General features: G+C 41.9%; 1 protein-coding gene and 1 long non-coding RNA gene across 3 annotated transcripts; both read right to left on the reverse strand.

Annotated features, from left to right (window-relative positions):
• Positions 1-582: 582 nt before the first annotated feature.
• Positions 583-18,572, reverse strand: LOC311494377 (uncharacterized protein). Of its 2 annotated transcripts, none has more exons than XM_084553401.1 (12): positions 18,509-18,572; positions 18,235-18,282; positions 18,117-18,149; positions 17,814-17,897; positions 12,278-12,382; positions 11,885-11,917; positions 11,383-11,508; positions 8,579-8,746; positions 6,410-6,640; positions 4,178-4,471; positions 1,996-2,070; positions 583-1,868 (listed from the first exon to the last, which is right to left on the reverse strand). In XM_084553401.1, exons 1-12 carry the CDS (start codon positions 18,533-18,535, stop codon positions 1,767-1,769), a joined length of 1,326 nt encoding a protein of 441 aa, XP_084409527.1. In that variant the 5' UTR covers positions 18,536-18,572; the 3' UTR covers positions 583-1,766. The 2 variants fall into 2 exon arrangements, with proteins under 2 accessions (XP_084409527.1, XP_084409526.1); XM_084553400.1 differs by having other exon boundaries at positions 11,371-11,508.
• Positions 18,573-19,003: 431 nt separating this feature from the next.
• On the reverse strand, positions 19,004-20,631 carry LOC311499979. Its single transcript, XR_014699473.1, has 4 exons — positions 20,522-20,631; positions 19,814-19,916; positions 19,335-19,676; positions 19,004-19,215 (listed from the first exon to the last, which is right to left on the reverse strand). It is a non-coding gene; the product is annotated as an uncharacterized lncRNA (long non-coding RNA).
• Positions 20,632-20,837: the final 206 nt, after the last annotated feature.

A 20,837-nucleotide genomic window follows, 5' to 3' on the forward strand; every position in this document is an offset into this window, starting at 1 on the left:
TGATAACTTCTGATTGTTCTGGTCTTATGAGTGTGCTGGCAAAAGATGAAGCAGCTCAAATAAGTTATGTAAGAAGAGATTTATTATAATACAATGATTGAAAATGGCAGCTTTTCATGTTCATGTGGAAACGTCCAAAATATTCTCATTCAAAAGGAGATTTTTATTTTTTTCATCAGCATCGAGTTGACAAGATTCAAACTAAACATCTGGATTTCTATCTCTCCATCAAGGAAAACAGTATATCACATTCTGTATGTTAGCAGTAAAGGTGTTCATTCAGCAGCTCAAACCACCAGATTTTCTTTCATACTCACAAACGCTCATGTAAAATTTCACAAATACAATGAAATGTAGTCTTTGTCTGGAGTGTGTGGATTCTGCAGGAGGAGCTGAGTCGTACTGTTTCTGATGTATAATGTTTTCTTGGTTACAGTAGACAGGAAGACAGGCCAGTCCCTGAAGCTGGTCCGGAGCTGGGAACTGATTATGCTCCAGCAAAGACCCAAATTGTTTGTGGAGGGCTTTATGTGAGCACTGTGGAGTAAATTTGTTCAAAACAATATGGCTCTATTAGTTGGAGGACTGTATTCCATGCAGTATTTTTATTTTTCTCTCTATCAGTGGGAACACGTCGCACAATGAAATCCCAATGCAATGTTGCACCAGGCTTGTTCAATTGGGGTCTATTTCACTGCACGATGACCTGGACTCTGTCTCCCCGCTTCCAGGACTTCAGGTCTTTCCATTTTAGTTCACCAGTGTCAGGATGATGTGGACCACAATAACAACACGAAGGCTTTATAGTGGGACTGTGTGGACTTTAATGAGTTCAGATTCACTTTGAGTGTTATCATGAAAGAGCTGAACTCTGACAGTGTTGCCAGGGAACTGATCTGAGGTATAAATTAATAAAGATTGTTGAGGCTGATCTTCAGGCCAGTGAAGTGAAGATCTCAGCTTGTCTGGAGACTGGGACACTGGACCAGTCAGTCTCAGATGTGGAGAACACAGTTTATTGAGTATTGTAGGTCTACAGCTTCTAAACATGAGTTGCCTCCAGAGAACAACTGGTTTTAGCTTGAAAATCCTTCTCCTTATATTCACCAGAAACTCTTTCCCCTGAGCTGAGCTTTCACATCAGCTCAGCTTTAACATTTTTAGCTTTGTGAACCATCTATGGTTAAAAATCTACTGTGGTCAGGCACTAACAGCCACCCTTCTCATCCATCCTCACTCCACACACCAATATGTTAAAACAGACACAACGAGATCCGTCAGTCTGATCTGACTGAGGGAGATTTATTCTGATGGAATTTGAGACATTTCATGAAAAACAACATTTATCAACAACAACACCAACAAAAATATTCTGTAAATAGAAAAGCTAGATCTTTATTTCTGCATCAACATCTGGTTTTAACTAAACATCAGAAAACAAGGACACTTGTTCCATAGAATCTAAAATACTGACCTCATCCTGTAAAAGTCTTTTAAACAAACCAACGTTCACATCAAACTTGACTAATCCAATAAAATGGAGCCAAGTGTTTCCAGAGACTTTCTCTGCAGTGTGTGGTTTCTGCAGGAAGATCTGAGTCGTGCTGTTTCTCATCTAGAATGTTTGCTGCTGTTCTGCTTTGTCAGAGAATTCTAAAGATGTGTAGGTTCAGGTTTGATTTCCTCTGACTGGGAGGAGACGACATCCACAGATTAGTCCTTTCACATCAGTCAGCTTCATGTTCTATCAGTCAATCATTCAGAGTTTATTGGTGAAGCATCTCAGTCTTCAGTTTCCTCTCCAGAGTCTCCACTTCTTTCTCAGCTCTTTCTCTTTTCTCCTCCTCCTCTTTCAGCTTCTTCTTCCACTGAGAGTGAAGTCACATAAAGAGACATGATGAGAAACATTTACTTTTATTGAGGAACATGAGAAACTGATTTGGTTAAAAACTACTTCCTTATTATGGAATTAAAAGATTTGGATTAAAGATCAACCTCTGTTTCCACCTCCTTCATGTCCTTCTCATGTTTCATTTCCTGTTCCTCTTCTTTCTTGATCTGCTTCATTAACTGGTAGAAAGAAGAGATGAAGAGAGATTTCATTTCTGATGAATTCTGTTTCGTGTTTCTCTGAGATGTGATCAAGTCTTGTTCATGATGTTTCCTCTGAGTGGATTTGAATGTTTTCTTTCTGAAGTATTTGTTGAAGTGAATCAACATTTATGTCATTTATTCTGATTGATATGAACTAAATAGTTGTTGGTTCATATTTTATTTGTAATAATACATAAAGCAGTCAGAGTTTAAAGAAGAAAATCCTCTGTGGGATATATAGGTCTGACCAGGATACCTGAACTCCTTCACTTGGAGCTAGTGATGGCAAGTTTGTCTCTTTTCTGAGAGCTGGCTCCTTTATAGCCTAATATTTTAGCCCAACATAGCAAATACCTATGGTTTGTGTGTTGATAAGCCCTTTTGCATTCAATGTTTTTATGAGAAGCCTAATAATTTTCTCATTTTGTGCAGTTATTCTGTTACAAAAGCATTATTATTTTTGTTTTCAATAAAACTGTAATTGTGCAAACAAATGAACAAAACACTGCAATCACATCCACACAAGCAAAAACAGAACCTAACTCAGTAAACAAACAGTAGAAATGTCCTTAGTGTATATTAGCACTGAGAACAATCAGATGCCTCAGCTTTGATGGGCTGATGGGAATTCTTTTCTCTGTGAGTCTTGTCACATATGGTTTATATGAGACAGAGTAATGTTGATGGTCACAGTTACAAAACTCCCCCAACGCCTCGCCACATGGTCGTTGGAGAAAACCCCTTGAAATGCTGAATGTTAAGAGCTGTGTGTTTGGAGCTGACAATAAAGCAGAGTTAAATCAGAGATAAGCCGTCCCTCCATCATTCTACAGTATCTGCCCTGTTCACCACTGTCTGCTGTCTAATAGTTATTCTGTTACACGCTACTACCAAGCTGAGGATTCTGGGTCACTTTGACAGCGTAGCTATGGCGACAGCTCAGAGCATACACAGACACTAATGATGTAGCCTGACATGTACCTCTCCAGAAATGTAACTACGTGTCACGGCAACACATACAGCAAGAGCTCTGATTGGTCCGCTTGGTAGCAGCGTGTTTCCTCTTTAGTATTTCCGGCTGCTTCTCCATCTCTGCTATTTTCAATTCGATAGTTTTGGATCAATAAAGATGGAACACATGGAGAAAGGTTAACTGAGGAGGTTCAGAGATACAAACATTTGTACGACTCGTCTTGGTTTTTCGGCAAAAGTTTCAGTCTCCATTGTTGAAAGTGAAGCAGGAAGTAGAAACAAATATGAACCCGACTGGCTAAAAAGACACAGCGCCGACAAGTGTTTGGGTGGAGTTGTTACAGAGTGAGACAGACTGACGAGGGCATAAGTATAAATGGCTCACACCTATGTAGGCTACATACGTAGGTTACAGCGTCTATGTCCCACAGTACCATAAATGAGTCTTGGCTGTTGCCGTAGCTACGGTGTCAAATTGATGCAGAAGCCTAAAGCACCTATGAGTGTTATGAAAGATGGCATTAAATATTATGTGATTTGATTTGTAACTCAGTCAGCCACAGCTTCTCTGTCCTCACATAATGGTATGATCCTGAAGCCTCACATGTGATTGGCCACATGGTGTGCCCATCAAAACAAAGTTCTGCAGTGATGGACAGCAAAAAGAAAAAAACATAGTGGGGAGCCAGCTCTGACTGGATGGAGATCGACTCTTTTGATCATGACACATCACTACTTGGAGCAGAAACTTATACCTTAAACATTTTTCTTCTGTATCCTAATGAAGTAAATTTATTTTTGTAACATCATTATCAATATTTAACAGCACCACAAGCTAGTAGGCTTTAGAGTGTAGGAGCTCTAATGTGGCCAGGAGCACAAGTTAATTTGGATATTTCCATCAACACCAACAATCAATTGTATATCTCCACCACAGAAGGAGATATACAGTTAGATTTAAATGTCTTCCTTTGCTCTTGTCTGTTTCTATTTCTCTATGTCAGACTAAAAAACATGTTTGTCATTTGATCTGAAGGAGGTATTGATATGAAGAATCTACTTTGAACGATGTGTGTGAATCTCTCTCCATGTCTATGAGCTTGTTCTTCACCTCATCTTTTGCCTCCTCCAGCTCTCTGTTTCTGGTGTCCAGCTCTTTCTTTGTGGTCTCCAGCTCTTTGTTTCTGGTCTCCAGCTCTTTCTTTGTGGTCTCCAGCTCTTTGTTTCTGGTCTCCAGCTCTTTCTTTGTGGTCTCCAGCTCTTTGTTTCTGGTCTCCAGCTCTTTCTTTGTGGTCTCCAGCTCTTTGTTTCTGGTCTCCAGCTCTTTGTTTCTGGTCTCCAGGTCCTTCTGCTTCTGTTGTTTCTCCACTTGAAGCTTCCTGTTATCACCAGTTATTTTTTTCACCTGAGGAGAGAGAAAACAGAAAGAGGAGATGAGATTAACAACAGACCTCCTCCAGACCAGGATACTTGAACTCCTTCACTTGGAGACAGTGATGGGAAGTTCGTCTCTTTTCTGAGAGCTGGCTCTTTTGCCATGACTCCCAAAGAAGAGCTGACTCTTTATTTAGTATCATTTATAGTCTAATATTTTAGCCCAACATAGCAAATACACATGGTTCATGTGTTGATAAGCCCTTTTTGCATTCAATGTTTTTATGAGAAGCCTAATAATTATCTCATTTTGTGCAGTTATTCTGTTACAAAAGCATTATTATTTTTGTTTTCAATAAAACTGTAATTGTGCAAACAAATGAACAAATCACTGCAATCACATCCACACAAGCAAAAACAGAACCTAACTCAGTAAACAAACAGTAGAAATGTCCTTAGTGTATATTAGCACTGAGAAAAATCAGATGCCTCAGCTTTGATGGGCTGATGGGAATTCTTCTCTCTGTGAGTCTTGTCACATATGGTTTATATGAGACAGAGTAATGTTGATGGTCACAGTTACAAAACTCCCCCAACGCCTCGCCACATGGTCGTTGGAGAAAACCCCTTGATATGCTGAATGTTAAGAGCTGTGTGTTTGGAGCTGACAATAAAGCAGAGTTAAATCAGAGATAAGCCGTCCCTCCATCATTCTACAGTATCTGCCCTGTTCACCACTGTCTGCTGTCTAATAGTTATTCTGTTACACGCTACTACCAAGCTGAGGATTCTGGGTCACTTTGACAGCGTAGCTATGGCGACAGCTCAGAGCATACACAGACACTAATGATGTAGCCTGACATGTACCTCTCCAGAAATGTAACTACGTGTCACGGCAACACATACAGCAAGAGCTCTGATTGGTCCGCTTGGTAGCAGCGTGTTTCCTCTTTAGTATTTCCGGCTGCTTCTCCATCTCTGCTATTTTCAATTCGATAGTTTTGGATCAATAAAGATGGAACACATGGAGAAAGGTTAACTGAGGAGGTTCAGAGATACAAACATTTGTACGACTCGTCTTGGTTTTTCGGCAAAAGTTTCAGTCGCCATTGTTGAAAGTGAAGCAGGAAGTAGAAACAAATATGAACCCGACTGGCTAAAAAGACACAGCGCCGACAAGTGTTTGGGTGGAGTTGTTACAGAGTGAGACAGACTGACGAGGGCATAAGTATAAATGGCTCACACCTATGTAGGCTACATACGTAGGTTACAGCGTCTATGTCCCACAGTACCATAAATGAGTCTTGGCTGTTGCCGTAGCTACGGTGTCAAATTGATGCAGAAGCCTAAAGCACCTATGAGTGTTATGAAAGATGGCATTAAATATTATGTGATTTGATTTGTAACTCAGTCAGCCACAGCTTCTCTGTCCTCACATAATGGTATGATCCTGAGGCCTCACATGTGATTGGCCACATGGTGTGCCCATCAAAACAAAGTTCTGCAGTGATGAACAGCAAAAAGAAAAAAACATAGTGGGGAGCCAGCTCTGACTGGATGGGAATCGGCTCTTTTGATCATGACACATCACTACTTGGAGCAGAAACTTATACCTTAAACATTTTTCTTCTGTATCCTAATGAAGTAAATTTATTTTTGTAACATCATTATCAATATTTAACAGCACCACAAGCTAGTAGGCTTTAGAGTGTAGGAGCTCTAATGTGGCCAGGGACACAAGTTAATTTGGATATTTCCATCAACACCAACAATCAATTGTATATCTCCACCACAGAAGGAGATATACAGTTAGATTTAAATGTCTTCCTTTGCTCTTGTCTGTTTCTATTTCTCTATGTCAGACTAAAAAACATGTTTGTCATTTGATCTGAAGGAGGAATTGATATGAAGAATCTACTTTGAACGATGTGTGTGAATCTCTCTCCATGTCTATGAGCTTGTTCTTCACCTCATCTTTTGCCTCCTCCAGCTCTCTGTTTCTGGTGTCCAGCTCTTTCTTTGTGGTCTCCAGCTCTTTCTTTGTGGTCTCCAGCTCTCTTTTTCTTGTGTCCAGCTCTTTCTTTGTGGTCTCCAGCTCTTTGTTTCTGGTCTCCAGCTCTTTGTTTCTGGTCTCCAGGTCCTTCTGCTTCTGTTGTTTCTCCACTTGAAGCTTCCTGTTATCACCAGTTAGTTTTTTCACCTGAGGAGAGAGAAAACAGAAAGAGGAGATGAGATTAACAACAGACCTCCTCCAGACCAGGATACTTGAACTCCTTCACTTGGAGACAGTGATGGGAAGTTCGTCTCTTTTCTGAGAGCTGGCTCTTTTGCCATGACTCCCAAAGAAGAGCTGACTCTTTATTTAGTATCATTTATAGTCTAATATTTTAGCCCAACATAGCAAATACACATGGTTCATGTGTTGATAAGCCCTTTTTGCATTCAATGTTTTTATGAGAAGCCTAATAATTATCTCATTTTGTGCAGTTATTCTGTTACAAAAGCATTATTATTTTTGTTTTCAATAAAACTGTGATTGTGCAAACAAATGAACAAAACACTGCAATCACATCCACACAAGCAAAAACAGAACCTAACTCAGTAAACAAACAGTAGAAATGTCCTTAGTGTAAATTAGCACTGAGAAAAATCAGATGCCTCAGCTTTGATGGGCTGATGGGAATTCTTCTCTCTGTGAGTCTTGTCACATATGGTTTATATGAGACAGAGTAATGTTGATGGTCACAGTTACAAAACTCCCCCAACGCCTCTCCACATGGTCGTTGGAGAAAACCCCTTGATATGCTGAATGTTAAGAGCTGTGTGTTTGGAGCTGACAATAAAGCAGAGTTAAATCAGAGATAAGCCGTCCCTCCATCATTCTACAGTATCTGCCCTGTTCACCACTGTCTGCTGTCTAATAGTTATTCTGTTACACGCTACTACCAAGCTTAGGATTCTGGCTCACTTTGACAGCGTAGCTATGGCGACAGCTCAGAGCATACACAGACCCTAATGATGTAGCCTGACATGTACCTCTCCAGAAATGTAACTACGTGTCACGGCAACACATACAGCAAGAGCTCTGAATGGTCCGCTTGGTAGCAGCGTGTTTCCTCTTTAGTATTTCCGGCTGCTTCTCCATCTCTGCTATTTTCAATTCGATAGTTTTGGATCAATAAAGATGGAACACATGGAGAAAGGTTAACTGAGGAGGTTCAGAGATACAAACATTTGTACGACTCGTCTTGGTTTTTCGGCAAAAGTTTCAGTCGCCATTGTTGAAAGTGAAGCAGGAAGTAGAAACAAATATGAACCCGACTGGCTAAAAAGACACAGCGCCGACAAGTGTTTGGGTGGAGTTGTTACAGAGTGAGACAGACTGACGAGGGCATAAGTATAAATGGCTCACACCTATGTAGGCTACATACGTAGGTTACAGCGTCTATGTCCCACAGTACCATAAATGAGTCTTGGCTGTTGCCGTAGCTACGGTGTCAAATTGATGCAGAAGCCTAAAGCACCTATGAGTGTTATGAAAGATGGCATTAAATATTATGTGATTTGATTTGTAACTCAGTCAGCCACAGCTTCTCTGTCCTCACATAATGGTATGATCCTGAAGCCTCACATGTGATTGGCCACATGGTGTGCCCATCAAAACAAAGTTCTGCAGTGATGGACAGCAAAAGGAAAAAAACATAGTGGGGAGCCAGCTCTGACTGGATGGGAATCGGCTCTTTTGATCATGACATATTACTACTTGGAGCAGAAACTTATACCTTAAACATTTTTCTTCTGTATCCTAATGAAGTAAATTTATTTTTGTAACATCATTATCAATATTTAACAGCACCACAAGCTAGTAGGCTTTAGAGTGTAGGAGCTCTAATGTGGCCAGGGACACAAGTTAATTTGGATATTTCCATCAACACCAACAATCAATTGTATATCTCCACCACAGAAGGAGATATACAGTTAGATTTAAATGTCTTCCTTTGCTCTTGTCTGTTTCTATTTCTCTATGTCAGACTAAAAAACATGTTTGTCATTTGATCTGAAGGAGGTATTGATATGAAGAATCTACTTTGAACGATGTGTGTGAATCTCTCTCCATGTCTATGAGCTTGTTCTTCACCTCATCTTTTGCCTCCTCCAGCTCTTTGTTTCTGGTGTCCAGCTCTTTCTTTGTGGTCTCCAGCTCTTTGTTTCTGGTCTCCAGCTCTTTGTTTCTGGTCTCCAGGTCCTTCTGCTTCTGTTGATTCTCCTCTTGAAGCTTCCTGTTATCACCAGTTAGTTTTTTCACCTGAGGAGAGAGAAAACAGAAAGAGGAGATGAGATTAACAACAGACCTCCTCCAGACCAGGATAGTTGAACTCCTTCACTTGGAGACAGTGATGGGAAGTTCGTCTCTTTTCTGAGAGCTGGCTCTTTTGCCATGACTCCCAAAGAAGAGCTGACTCTTTATTTAGTATCATTTATAGTCTAATATTTTAGCCCAACATAGCAAATACACATGGTTCATGTGTTGATAAGCCCTTTTTGCATTCAATGTTTTTATGAGAAGCCTAATAATTATCTCATTTTGTGCAGTTACTCTGTTACAAAAGCATTATTATTTTTGTTTTCAATAAAACTGTAATTGTGAAATCAAATGAACAAAACACTGCAATCACATCCACACAAGCAAAAACAGAACCAAACTCAGTAAACAAACAGTAGAAATGTCCTTAGTGTATATTAGCACTGAGAAAAATCAGATGCCTCAGCTTTGATGGGCTGATGGGAATTCTTCTCTCTGTGAGTCTTGTCACATATGGTTTATATGAGAGAGAGTAATGTTGATGGTCATGGTAGTAAAGCGACAGTTACTCTTTACGGTAGGAGATCAGATGTTTTGTGGGTGTAGTGAACCTCAGTGAAAGGTTGTGAACTCAACCCAGATAGTCTCCTCCCTTAGCTCCTCCTCCTGCCAGGTGCAGTATAAAGGCTTCAGGTGGCTCAGTGGACTCTTGCTGGTCCCTGGTGGTGGTGGTCTGAGGGTGGCTCATCTGCTGTTCTATTTTCTTCTGTGCTGCTCTTCTTTCTTTTCTTCTGTTGTTTTTTTGTTAGGTTTGATTTTCTCTTTGGACCAGGTCTCTTAAGTTTGTTTAAAGTAGCCTTTTGGTTGATTCCTGGTCTTGAGTTGTATGTTTGAGATAATATTTAATTATCAGTTGGGTTGTGGGCTTTTGTTGTGGCTTTTTTGTTGTTTAAGTTTTTTTTGCTTCTTTGTGTTTCAGGGAGTTTTTGTTCCTTTTTGTTAACTTTCAGTGCAGCCTGGGTGTCGTCAGGTGGGACCTTACTCCCGTTGCATGGAAGTCAGCACTGGGGCACCTTTAATGCATGTTTTGTTGTGATTATTTTAGTGTTTTACCCCAGCCCACTAGGAAGTGACTGGTAGTCTGCCTCCCACTGAGGCCCCAGCCCACTGACTTTAGCTACTGGTAATAGTTATCAGAGTTATAGCCTTGTTGTAGCCATCCTTTTAGATTAGTATTGTTGATAAAATCACTTTTGCCATGCCTTGTGTTATCTTTTCTCCACGGTTCCAGTTTTCTTGGGTTTCATCCCTGATTTATTTAAATTCAATAAAAATGATTTACTTTTATCTACTATCTCTGCTTCCTCAGTCACGGACCTGCGTCCTTAGTCGTTGCATCACATTAGTTTAGTTTTCTGCTTTTTATATCCTGGGGTGCAAGTCCCCAGGTCTCCCTTTATCTAACGTTGCAAAAACTCCCCCAACGCCTCGCCACATGGTCGTTGGAGAAAACCCCTTGATATGCTGAATGTTAAGAGCTGTGTGTTTGGAGCTGACAATAAAGCAGAGTTAAATCAGAGATAAGCCGTCCCTCCATCATTCTACAGTATCTGCCCTGTTCACCACTGTCTGCTGTCTAATAGTTATTCTGTTACACGCTTCTACCAAGCTTAGGATTCTGGGTCACTTTGACAGCGTAGCTATGGCGACAGCTCAGAGCATACACAGACCCTAATGATGTAGCCTGACATGTACCTCTCCAGAAATGTAACTACGTGTCACGGCGACACATACAGCAAGAGCTGTGATTGGTCTTCTTGGTAGTAGCGTATTTCCATGTTAGTATTTCCGGCTGCTTCTCCATCTCTGCTATTTTCAATTTGATAGTTTTGGATCAATAAAGATGGAACACATGGAGAAAGGTTAACTGAGGAGGTTCAGAGATACAAACGTAGGTTACAGCGTCTATGTCCCACAGTACCATAAATGAGTCTTGGCTGTTGCCGTAGCGACGGTGTCAAACTGATGCAGAAGCCTAAAGCACCTATGAGTGTTATGAAAGATGGCATTAAATATTATGTGATTTGATTTGTAACTCAGTCAGCCACAGCTTCTCTGTCCTCACATAATGGTATGATCCTGAGGCCTCTCATGTGATTGGCCACATGGTGTGTCCATCAAAACAAAGTTCTGCAGTGATGAACAGCAAAAAGAAATAAAACATAGTGGAGAGCCAGCTCTGATTGGATGGGAATCGACGCATGACACATCATTACTTGGTGCAGAAACTTATACCATAAACATTTTTCTTCTGTATCCTAATGAAGTAAATTTCTTTTTGTAACATCATTATCAATATTTAACAGCACCACAAGCTAGTAGGCTTTAGAGTGTAGGAGCTCTAATGTGGCCAGGAGCACAATGTAACTTGGATATTTCCATCAACACCAACAATCAGTTGTATATCTCCACCACAGAAGGAGATATACAGTTAGATTTAAATGTCTTCATTTGCTCTTGTCTGTTTCTATTTCTCTATGTCAGACTAAAAAACATGTTTGTCATTTGATCTGAAGGAGGTATTGATATGAAGAATCTACTATGAATGATGTGTGTGAATAAAATACTTCTCTCTCCACCTCTTCCGTCTTTTTCTTCAGTGCTTCTTTGGTTTTGTCCAGCTCTGTTTTGTTGGTCTCCAGCTCTTTGTTTCTGGTCTCCAGCTCCTCCTCCATCTTCTTCTTCTCCTCCTTTAGTTCATTTATCTGAGTAAAAAGGAGGTGAAGTCCAGATTGTTAACAGTCAGACAGTAACTTGTTCAGAACATATTCTCTATTATCTACTGTGTATTTTAAATGCTGTTTCTTCCTGTAGTTCTATCATTTGACCTGTAGATGGAGCAGAGTTGTGTTTGTGTTTGTCAAACTCCACCAGTAGTTCATTAAGAACAGAGAACTCAGTCTCTCTGAGATTAGAGTCAAATATGTGAAGCTTTCTGTCACTGATCAAATCATTTCTTTACTTCTTTACAACATCAACCTCCTTAGAACATGAAAATGATCTGAAGATTAAATGAAATAGAAACACAATGAAATGAGAACAAACATGTGGCTGGAAAAGAATCTGATAGAAACTACTAACCTCCTTCTCCTTCTGTTTGTTGGAACTAGACGACTGAGAAGAATGAAGAGAGATCAGGAAAGATTATAAATGATGGACATGCAGATTGTATCATAGTTCTTATAATGTGATCACTGAGAAACCTGGAAGACTTGGAAGCAGCAGCTTTGTTTTTCTCCAACTGGAAGAATTTATTAAAGTCAAATAAAAAAGATTTTATCATCACTGATTCTATTTCTTCATGTCAGACTAAACAACACATTTGACATTTAATCTGAAGGACGTATTCATAGAAAAGATTTTAGACTTGTACATCTGGACTCTGGATTTTTCTCTGGATGTTGTTGTTTCTGATGAGAATGATGTGTGTGAATAAAATACTTCTCTCTCCATGTCTATGAGCTTGTTCTTCACCTCATCTTTTATCTCCTCCAGCTCTTTGTTTCTGGTCTCCAGCTCCTCCTGCTGATGATGATTCTCCTCTTGAAGCTTCTTGTTATCACCAGTTAGTTTTTTCACCTGAGAAGAGAGAAGACAGAAAGAGGAGAAGAGATTAACAACAGACCTCCTCCAGACCAGAATACTTGAACTCCTTCACTTGGCACTAGTGATGCTAAGATGGCGCGACGAGGGTCGCCACGGTGTTTTGGTGCGCTCTACTTTGTTTTGCTTTTTTGCTGGTTAATCCTGTTTTTTGTTGTGTGAGGAACACATACACAAGGGATGACCTGCTAAACATCAGAACTGCAACACCATCAGATTTATTCCCGGATTTTATTGCTCCATCTGGGGATATTTTGGACATATTGGTCAAAGGTGCGCTCACCTTTGCCAATGCAATACGCAGGCGACGACGCAGGAGAGGAAAGCGCGCTGGCGCACTAGTGCGCCTTCGTCAGCGCGGACATCGCACCCCGCTGCCGGGCATTTTCCTCTCTAATGTGCGCTCACTGTGCAACAAAATAGAAGAACTCCAGCTACGGATGAGGAAAAACAGAGATCTTTCTACATCTTCAGTCCTTTGTTTCACCGAGACCTGGCTGAGTGGATTAATACCGGACTCCGCGCTGCAGCTGGAAGGATTCCAACTCTTCAGAGCGGATCGCCACACAGAGCTCTCTGGCAAGACGAAAGGTGGAGGTCTGTGTTTTTACATAAACTGTAGCTGGTGTACCGACGTGACAGTGATCCAGCAGTACTGTTCCCCGGACTTGGAATCACTTTTCATAAACTGCAAACCCTTTTACTCCCCCCGCGAGTTTTCTTCATTCATTCTGGTCGGTGTTTACATTCCGCCGGCAGCCAACGTCCATGACGCACAGCGCGCGCTGGCCGACCAGATTCTACACGTGGAGAAAACCAACCCGGACTCCTTACTTATTGTCCTCGGTGACTTTAACAAGGGAAATCTCTCCCACGATCTCCCTAAATATAAACAGTTTATCAGCTGTCCCACCAGGGAAGACAGAACTTTGGACCACTGCTACACCACAGTCAAAGATGCATTTCACGCTGTCCCCCACTGGGAGAATCGGACCATGTCATGATCCACCTGATTCCAGCGTATAGACAGAAACTTAAACTCTGTAAACCTGCTGTGAGGACATGTAAGATGTGGACCAGTGAAGCTGTGGACCGCTTAAGGGCATGTTTGGACTGTACTGACTGGGACACTTTCAAGGCGGCAACAAACAGTTTGGATGAGTACACAGAAGCAGTGACGTCATACATCAGCTTCTGTGAGGACTGCTGTATTCCAACACGCACCAGGGTGAGTTATAACAATGACAAACCCTGGTTCACAGCCAAACTCAGGCACCTCAGGTTGGAGAAGGAGAAGGCATTCAGGAGTGGAGACATAGAGAAATTCAAAGAGTCAAAGTACAAGTTTAGCAAAGCAGTGAGGGAAGCTAAACGACAGTACTCAGAAAAGCTGCAGAGCCAGTTTGCAGCCAACGACTCGAGCTCTGTCTGGAGGGGCTTCAAGAACATCACCAACTACAAGCCCAAACCCCCCCACTCTGTGAACGACTCACGCCTGGCCAACAACCTGAATGAATACTTGTGCCGCTTTGAAAGACAATGGGACAGTACCACGACCACCACCCCCCACGATGACACCTCTCCCACCAGCACTGGTATCTGTGAAACCTCACAGGCCCTCACACCAGTGCCCCCCTCCTCCCCGACAACAACAATGGCCAAGGCTTCTTCACAGCCGGTGGTCTCAGAGCCTCCCCCCTCCATCTCACCTCTCACCATCCTGGAGAAGGACGTGAAGAGGCTGTTTGCGAGGCAGAACCCCCGCAAGGCTGCTGGACCAGACGCTGTGTCTCCATCCACCTTGAAGCACTGTGCTGATCAGCTGTCTTCAGTGTTCACGGATATATTCAACATCTCACTGAAGTCATGTCACATGCCAGCTTGCTTCAAGGCCTCCACCATCATCCCAGTCCCCAAAAAGCCAAGGACTACTGGACTCCATGACTACCGCCCTGTTGCCCTGACATCGGTTGTGATGAAGTCTTGTGCTTTCCCACCTTAAGGACTTAACAGACCCATTCCTGGACCCCCTGCAGTTCGCCTACAGATCAAACAGATCTGTGGATGACGCTGTCAACCTGTCCCTCCATCTCATCCTCCAGCACCTGGACTCCCCCCAGATCATATGCCAGGGTCCTGTTTGTGGATTTCAGCTCGGCCTCCAACACGGTCGTTCCATCTCTACTACAGGACAAACTCTCCCAGCTGACCGTGCCTGACTCCATCTGCAGGTGGATTACAGACTTCCTGTCTGACAGGAGGCAGCATGTGAGGCTGGGAAAACACATCTCAGACTCCCGTACCATCAGCACGGGTTCCCCTCAAGGCTGTGTCCTTTCTCCTCTGCTCTTCTCCCTGTATACCAGCAGCTGCACCTCCAGTCACGAGTCTGTCAAGCTCCTGAAGTTTGCGGATGACACCCCCCTCACCGGCTACAGGAAGAACACAGCCCCACTCCTCCCCATCATCCTGTGTGACTCTACAGTCAACGCTGTGGACTCCTTCCGTTTCCTGGGCACCACCATCTCCCAGGACCTCAAATGGGAGCTGAACATTAGCGCCCTAATTAAAAAAGCACAGCAGAGGATGTACTTCCTGCGGCAGCTGAAGAAATTCAACCTGCCAAAGACAATGATGGTTCACTTCTACACTGCCATCATTGAGTCCATCCTCACCAACTCCATCACCACCTGGTATGCTGCAGCCTCTGCTAAGGACAAGAGCAGACTGCAGCGTGTCATTCGCTGTGCAGAGAAGGTGATTGGCTGCAGTCTGAAGTCTCTCGACGAGCTGTACGCTTCCAGGACTCTGAAGCAGCTAAGATTGTGGCTGATCCCTCTCACCCTGGACACGGACTATTTAACAGACTCCCCTCTGGCAGACGGCTGCGATCCATCGAGTGTAGGACGACTCGCATGGCGAACAGTTTTTTTCCAACTGCAGTCCGTCTGCTGAACAACGCCAAGCCCCCCCCATGAACACATCAAACTCACTACCTCACTACCACAGTTCTGGTGGAATATATATATATATATATATACTGTGTATATATTTTTGCATTTTTTTGTATTTGTGTATTTTTTGTATTTTTGTATTTTATATATAGTTTCTATATTTATTTTATTTTATTTTACTTTATGCGTACCAACACCAAGGCAAATTCCTTGTATGTACAAACATGCTTGGCAATAAAGTCTTTTCTGATTCTGATTCTGATTCTGATAAGCCCTTTTTGCCCATTTTGCATTCAGTGTTTTTTTTGCATTCAAGCCTAATAATTATCTCATTTTGTCCAGTTATTCTGTTACAAAAGCATTATTATTTTTGTTCTCATTCATTCATCTTCTGCAACCGCTTATTCCTGTTAATGGTCGTAGGGTCTGCTGGAGCCTATCCCAGCTGTCATCAGGCGAGAGGCGAGGTACACCCTGGACAGGTCTCCAGTCTATCATAGAGTAACACAGACAGACACTCACACCTACGGCCAATTTAGAATCACCAATGAACCTAACCAGCATGTCTCTGGACAGTGGGAAGAAGCTGGAGAACCTGGAGAGAACCCACGCAGACACAGGGAGAACATGCAAACTCCACACAGAAAGGAAACAGTTGGTCAAAGGATTGGAACCTGGGACCTTCTCGGTGTGAGGCATCAGTGCTAACCACCTTGCCACTGTGCCACGTTTTTGTTCTCAATAAAACTGTAATTGTGCAAACAAATGAACAAAACACTGCAATCACATCCACACAAGCAAAAACAGAACGAAACTCAGTAAACAAACAGTAGAAATGTCCTTAGTGTAAATTGGCATTAAGAAAAATCAGATGCTTCAGCTTTGATGGGCTGATGGGAATTCTTCTCTCTGTGAGTCTTGTCACATATGGTTTATATGAGACAGAGTAATGTTGATGGTCATGGTAGTAAAGCGACAGTTACTCTTTACGGTAGCAGATCAGATGTTTTGTTGGTGTAGTGAACCTCAGTGAAAGGTTGTGAACTCAACCCAGATAGTCTCCTCCCTTAGCTCCTCCTCCTGCCAGGTGCAGTATAAAAGGCTTCAGGTGTCTCAGTGGACTCTTGCTGGTCCCTGGTGGTGGTGGTCTGAGGGTGGCTCATCTGCTGTTCTATTTTCTTCTGTGCTGCTCTTCTTTCTTTTCTTCTGTTGTTTCTTTGTTAGGTTTGATTTTCTCTTTGGACCAGGTCTCTTAAGTTTGTTTAAAGTAGCCTTTTGGTTGATTCCTGGTCTTGAGTTGTATGTTTGAGATATTGTTTAATTATCAATTGGGTTGTGGGCTTTTGTTGTGGCTTTTTTGTTGTTTAACTTTTTTTTTGCTTCTTTGTGTTTCAGGGAGGTTTTGTTCCTTTTTTTTCAACTTTCAGTGCAGCCTGGGTGTCGTCAGGTGGGACCTTACTCCCGTTGCATGCAAGTCGGCACTGGGGCACCTTTAATGCATGTTTTGTTGTGATTCTTTTAGTGTTGTACCCCAGGCCACTGGGAAGTGACTGGTAGTCTGCCTCCCACTGAGGCCCCAGCCCACTGACTTTAGCTACTGGTAATAGTTATCAGAGTTATAGCCTTGTTGTAGCCAGCCTATTAGATTAGTATTGTTGATAAAATCTCTTTTGCCATGCCTTGTGTTATCTTTACTCCACAGTTCCAGTTTTCTTGGGTTTATCCCTGATTTATTTAAATTCAATAAAATTATTTACTTTTATCTACTATCTCTGCTTCCTCAGTCACAGACCTGCGTCCTTAGTCTTTGCATCACGTTAGTTTAGTTTTCTGCTTTTTATATCCTGGGGTGCAAGTCCCCAGGTCTCCCTTTATGTAACGTTGTAAAAACTCCCCCAGTGCCTCGCCACATGGGCGTTGGAGAAAACCCCTTGATATGCTGAATGTTAAGAGCTGTGTGTTTGGAGCTGACAATAAAGCAGAGTTAAATCAGAGATAAGCCGTCCCTCCATCATTCTACAGTATCTGCCCTGTTCACCACTGTCTGCTGTCTAATAGTTATTCTGTTACACGCTACTACCAAGCTTAGGATTCTGGCTCACTTTGACAGCGTAGCTATGGCGACAGCTCAGAGCATACACAGACACTGATGACGTAGCCTGACATGCACCTCTCCAGAAATGTAACGACGCACCACGGCGTCAGACCACAAGAGCTTAATTTGGATATTTCCATCAACACCAACAATCAATTGTATATCTCCACCATAGAAGGAGATAAACAGTTAGATTTAAATGTCTTCCTTTGTTCTTGTCTGTTTCTATTTCTACATGTCAGACTTAAAAACATGTTTGTCATTTGATCTGAAGGAGGTATTGATATGAAGAATCTACTTTGAATGATGTGTGTGAATAAAATACTTCTCTCTCCATGTCTATGAGCTTGTTCTTCACCTCATCTTTTATCTCCTTCAGCTCTTTGTTTCTGGTCTCCAGCTCCTCCTCCATCTTCTTCTTCTTCTCCTTTAATTCATTTATCTGAGTAAAAAGGAGGTGAAGTCCAGATTGTTAACAGTCAGACAGTAACTTGTTCAGAACATATTCTCTATTATCTACTGTGTGTATTTTAAATGCTGTTTCTTCCTGTAGTTCTATCATTTGACCTGTAGATGGAGCAGAGTTGTGTTTGTGTTTGTCAAACACATTGGAATGAGAACAAACATGTGGCTGGAAAATAATCTGATAGAAACTACTAACCTCCTCCTCTATCCGTCTGTTGGAACTAAACAGCTGAGGAGAATGAAGAGAGATGAGGAAAGATTATAAATGATGGACATGCAGATTGTACCATAGTTCTTATAATGTGATCACTTACTCTGAGAAACCTGGAAGACTTGGAAGGAGCAGCTTTGTTTTCCTCCAACTGGAAGAATTTATTAAAGTCAAATAAAAAAGATTTTATCATCACTGATTCTATTTATTCATGTCAGATTAAACAACACATTTGACATTTAATCTGAAGGACATATTCATATATCATCAGCTGATGATTCTCCTTTAGTTCATTGACCTGAGAGGAGGAGATAACGTGTACTTGTATCATTTCACCAGTAGATGGAGCAAAGTCAGTTTTACTTCTTGTCTCTTACATCTTCAGTTTCTTCTAAAACCTTCATCTTCACTGTTTCCTCTGTCAGGAGATTTTCTCCTCCTTCAGGTTCATCTCTGGATCTTTTCTTGGTTTCTGTGTAAAATCAAAGCAGCTGAATTCAACTATAAAAGACGTTTGCTGGTGTTTTAGATCATTAATGTGATAACTCATCTGGAACTTACTGGTTGTATTTTGTCTCCACACAAAGAAGACACATGCTAAAATAACCATGATGCTAACAGCTAAGCTAACAGCCAAACCAGTGATGATGGGAACAGCAGAACTGGACGAGGACAAGAAGAAATCATCTGAAATGATAACACACAGAGTTACATGACATTTCTACACAATCACACACAAACTGTGTCAAACTAAAATAATCTCATGGTCCGTTTTCTAAGCGTGTTCTACCTGGAACATGTATGTGAGCCTCTCTGGTCTGGTTGATGTTGTTCTGTTGGACTCTACAGGTGAAGCTGTTGCTGTGTCTCTTGTCCACAGTCACTCTGCTGCTGACAGTATAGAGGTCATCAGGACCTCTGACTGTCTCTGGAGGTCCAGCAGAGAGCAGGTTTCCCTCAGCGTCCAGCCACAACACCTCAGGCTCTGGATACCAGCCTCCAGACTCACACTGTAACACCACTCCTCCTCTGTCTCTGTCCATCCCTGATAAACTGATGACGGGTGAGGAAACAGGAGCTGAAGCTGAGCACAAGGAAGAAGAAATGTGGTATTTAGGTATTTTAATCAATCTGAAATCCTTTTTTGGAGACATAAATAAACAATAAAACAAGCCTAAGGATGCACATCGTGTCTTCACTCACCAAAACGTAGCTGAACAACAGTCTCCTTTTCCAGTGCTGGAATAAAACATCTATATTTTCCCTTGTCAGAGAGTTTCACTTTGGAGAGTTTCAGTGAAATGTTTCCTTTCGTCAGCTCATCAATGAACAGAGATGTTCTCCCCTTAAACGATGCATGCTTTTTATCCACTAGTTCTTCATGAGAACGTCTCACGTGGACAAATCTTGGGTCCAGATCTGGTCTCGTCCACTCCACCGTCAAGTCAGTGGTGTCTTTGGCAGGCTGCAGGTGACATGGTAAAACCACATCTTCACCAACAGTTGCTACTATTGGCTGAGACGAACCAATCAGTTCAGACTGACCTGGAAATCAGAGAGAGTCTGTTTAAAGTGTGAAGTTAGTTTGTCTCTGTAGACTTGATCATGACAAAACTATCAGACAGAGTCTGAAGCACCTCTGACGTCAGTTTGTGAAAGTTTTCATTTTTAGTCCAGTTTACCTTTGCAGACGTGTGTTAGGAAAAGATGGAAAACCAACACAGTGAGAGATGAGAGGTGAAAGGTACGGTGCAGTTCATCCATCTGGAAAAGAATCACTGAGCTCTGAAAGATAAGTGACAAGAAGATAAGTATAACAGCAAACCAAAATTTACAAAATCATCCACTCATGGCTGCTCTTCACTTTCTTTCTCTCGTCTGTGATAAAACCTGTTTGGTGAGCTCTAATTTGTGGGATAGAGTTAAAAAAATCTGACAGTGCCACCGTGGCAGTGTCACACAAGGAATATTTTATATAATAAACCATAAAGGCATTCAGGCAGGTTACACCAAGGATCAGGAGATGAGACCTTAATCCTGACCCACAACAAATAATAAAAGAGCCAGATGTATTTTAGGTTTACCAGTGGAGAGGTGGACGAACAGAAATGTCTCATGTAAGAGTGCTCTCATGTAAAAGTCATCTCAAAACAGGAAAACTACGGTTGTATAAGGAAGCAGAGAGGTCCAACCAACATTTTATTCTCTCAGTTTCTACAAAGCAGAATAAAAAAGTATCAGTGGAGCCACACAAAAACGAAAAGAATATCCTAACCCACGTAGAACAAAAGTTTGAATGAAACCCCTCATTAATTGACAGGATTCCAGCTGCAACCCCCTCAAATATGAAGGCTTTACCAAAGAATATGTCAGTTATTAGTATCACCTACCCTGCTGGCGCGCCTAAACTTAGACTTTAGTCACCAGTGAAGACTTCCTGATTACTGCTTTAGTAACAGCCACTCTACAGATCGTTCCTTGGACTAATCCAAACATTGTTTTATACTTTCACTCTTATGAAATCCCTCAGCTCACTGCTATGTCTCTGTCTCTGTTACATACCGATCAGGCAGCTGGTCCTGACTCCGGTACTCTGATACAGGGGCGAGGTTGAGGGACGTTCAGAGAAGAGGACCCGCAAGAGGACGATCGACAGAGGCGCAAATAGATAGATGGAAAACAACTGAGAGAGATAAGCAGGAGGAA

The sequence above is a fragment of the Chelon labrosus genome (assembly GCF_963514085.1).
Source record: "Chelon labrosus genome assembly, chromosome: 1".
NCBI classification, from domain to species: domain Eukaryota; kingdom Metazoa; phylum Chordata; class Actinopteri; order Mugiliformes; family Mugilidae; genus Chelon; species Chelon labrosus.

Excerpts from the sequence above, each read along its gene's own strand:
- LOC311494377 (XM_084553400.1), bottom strand. The coding sequence starts at position 18,535 with ATGAAGGTTTTAGAAGAAACTGAAGAT. Across the intron at positions 11,918-12,277 it reads TGGAGGAGATAAAAGATGAG|TCGTCTAGTTCCAACAAACA; the intron begins GTGAAGAACAAG and ends CATTCTTCTCAG. Across the intron at positions 6,641-8,578 it reads TGGAGGAGGCAAAAGATGAG|GTGAAAAAACTAACTGGTGA; the intron begins GTGAAGAACAAG and ends CTCTCTCCTCAG.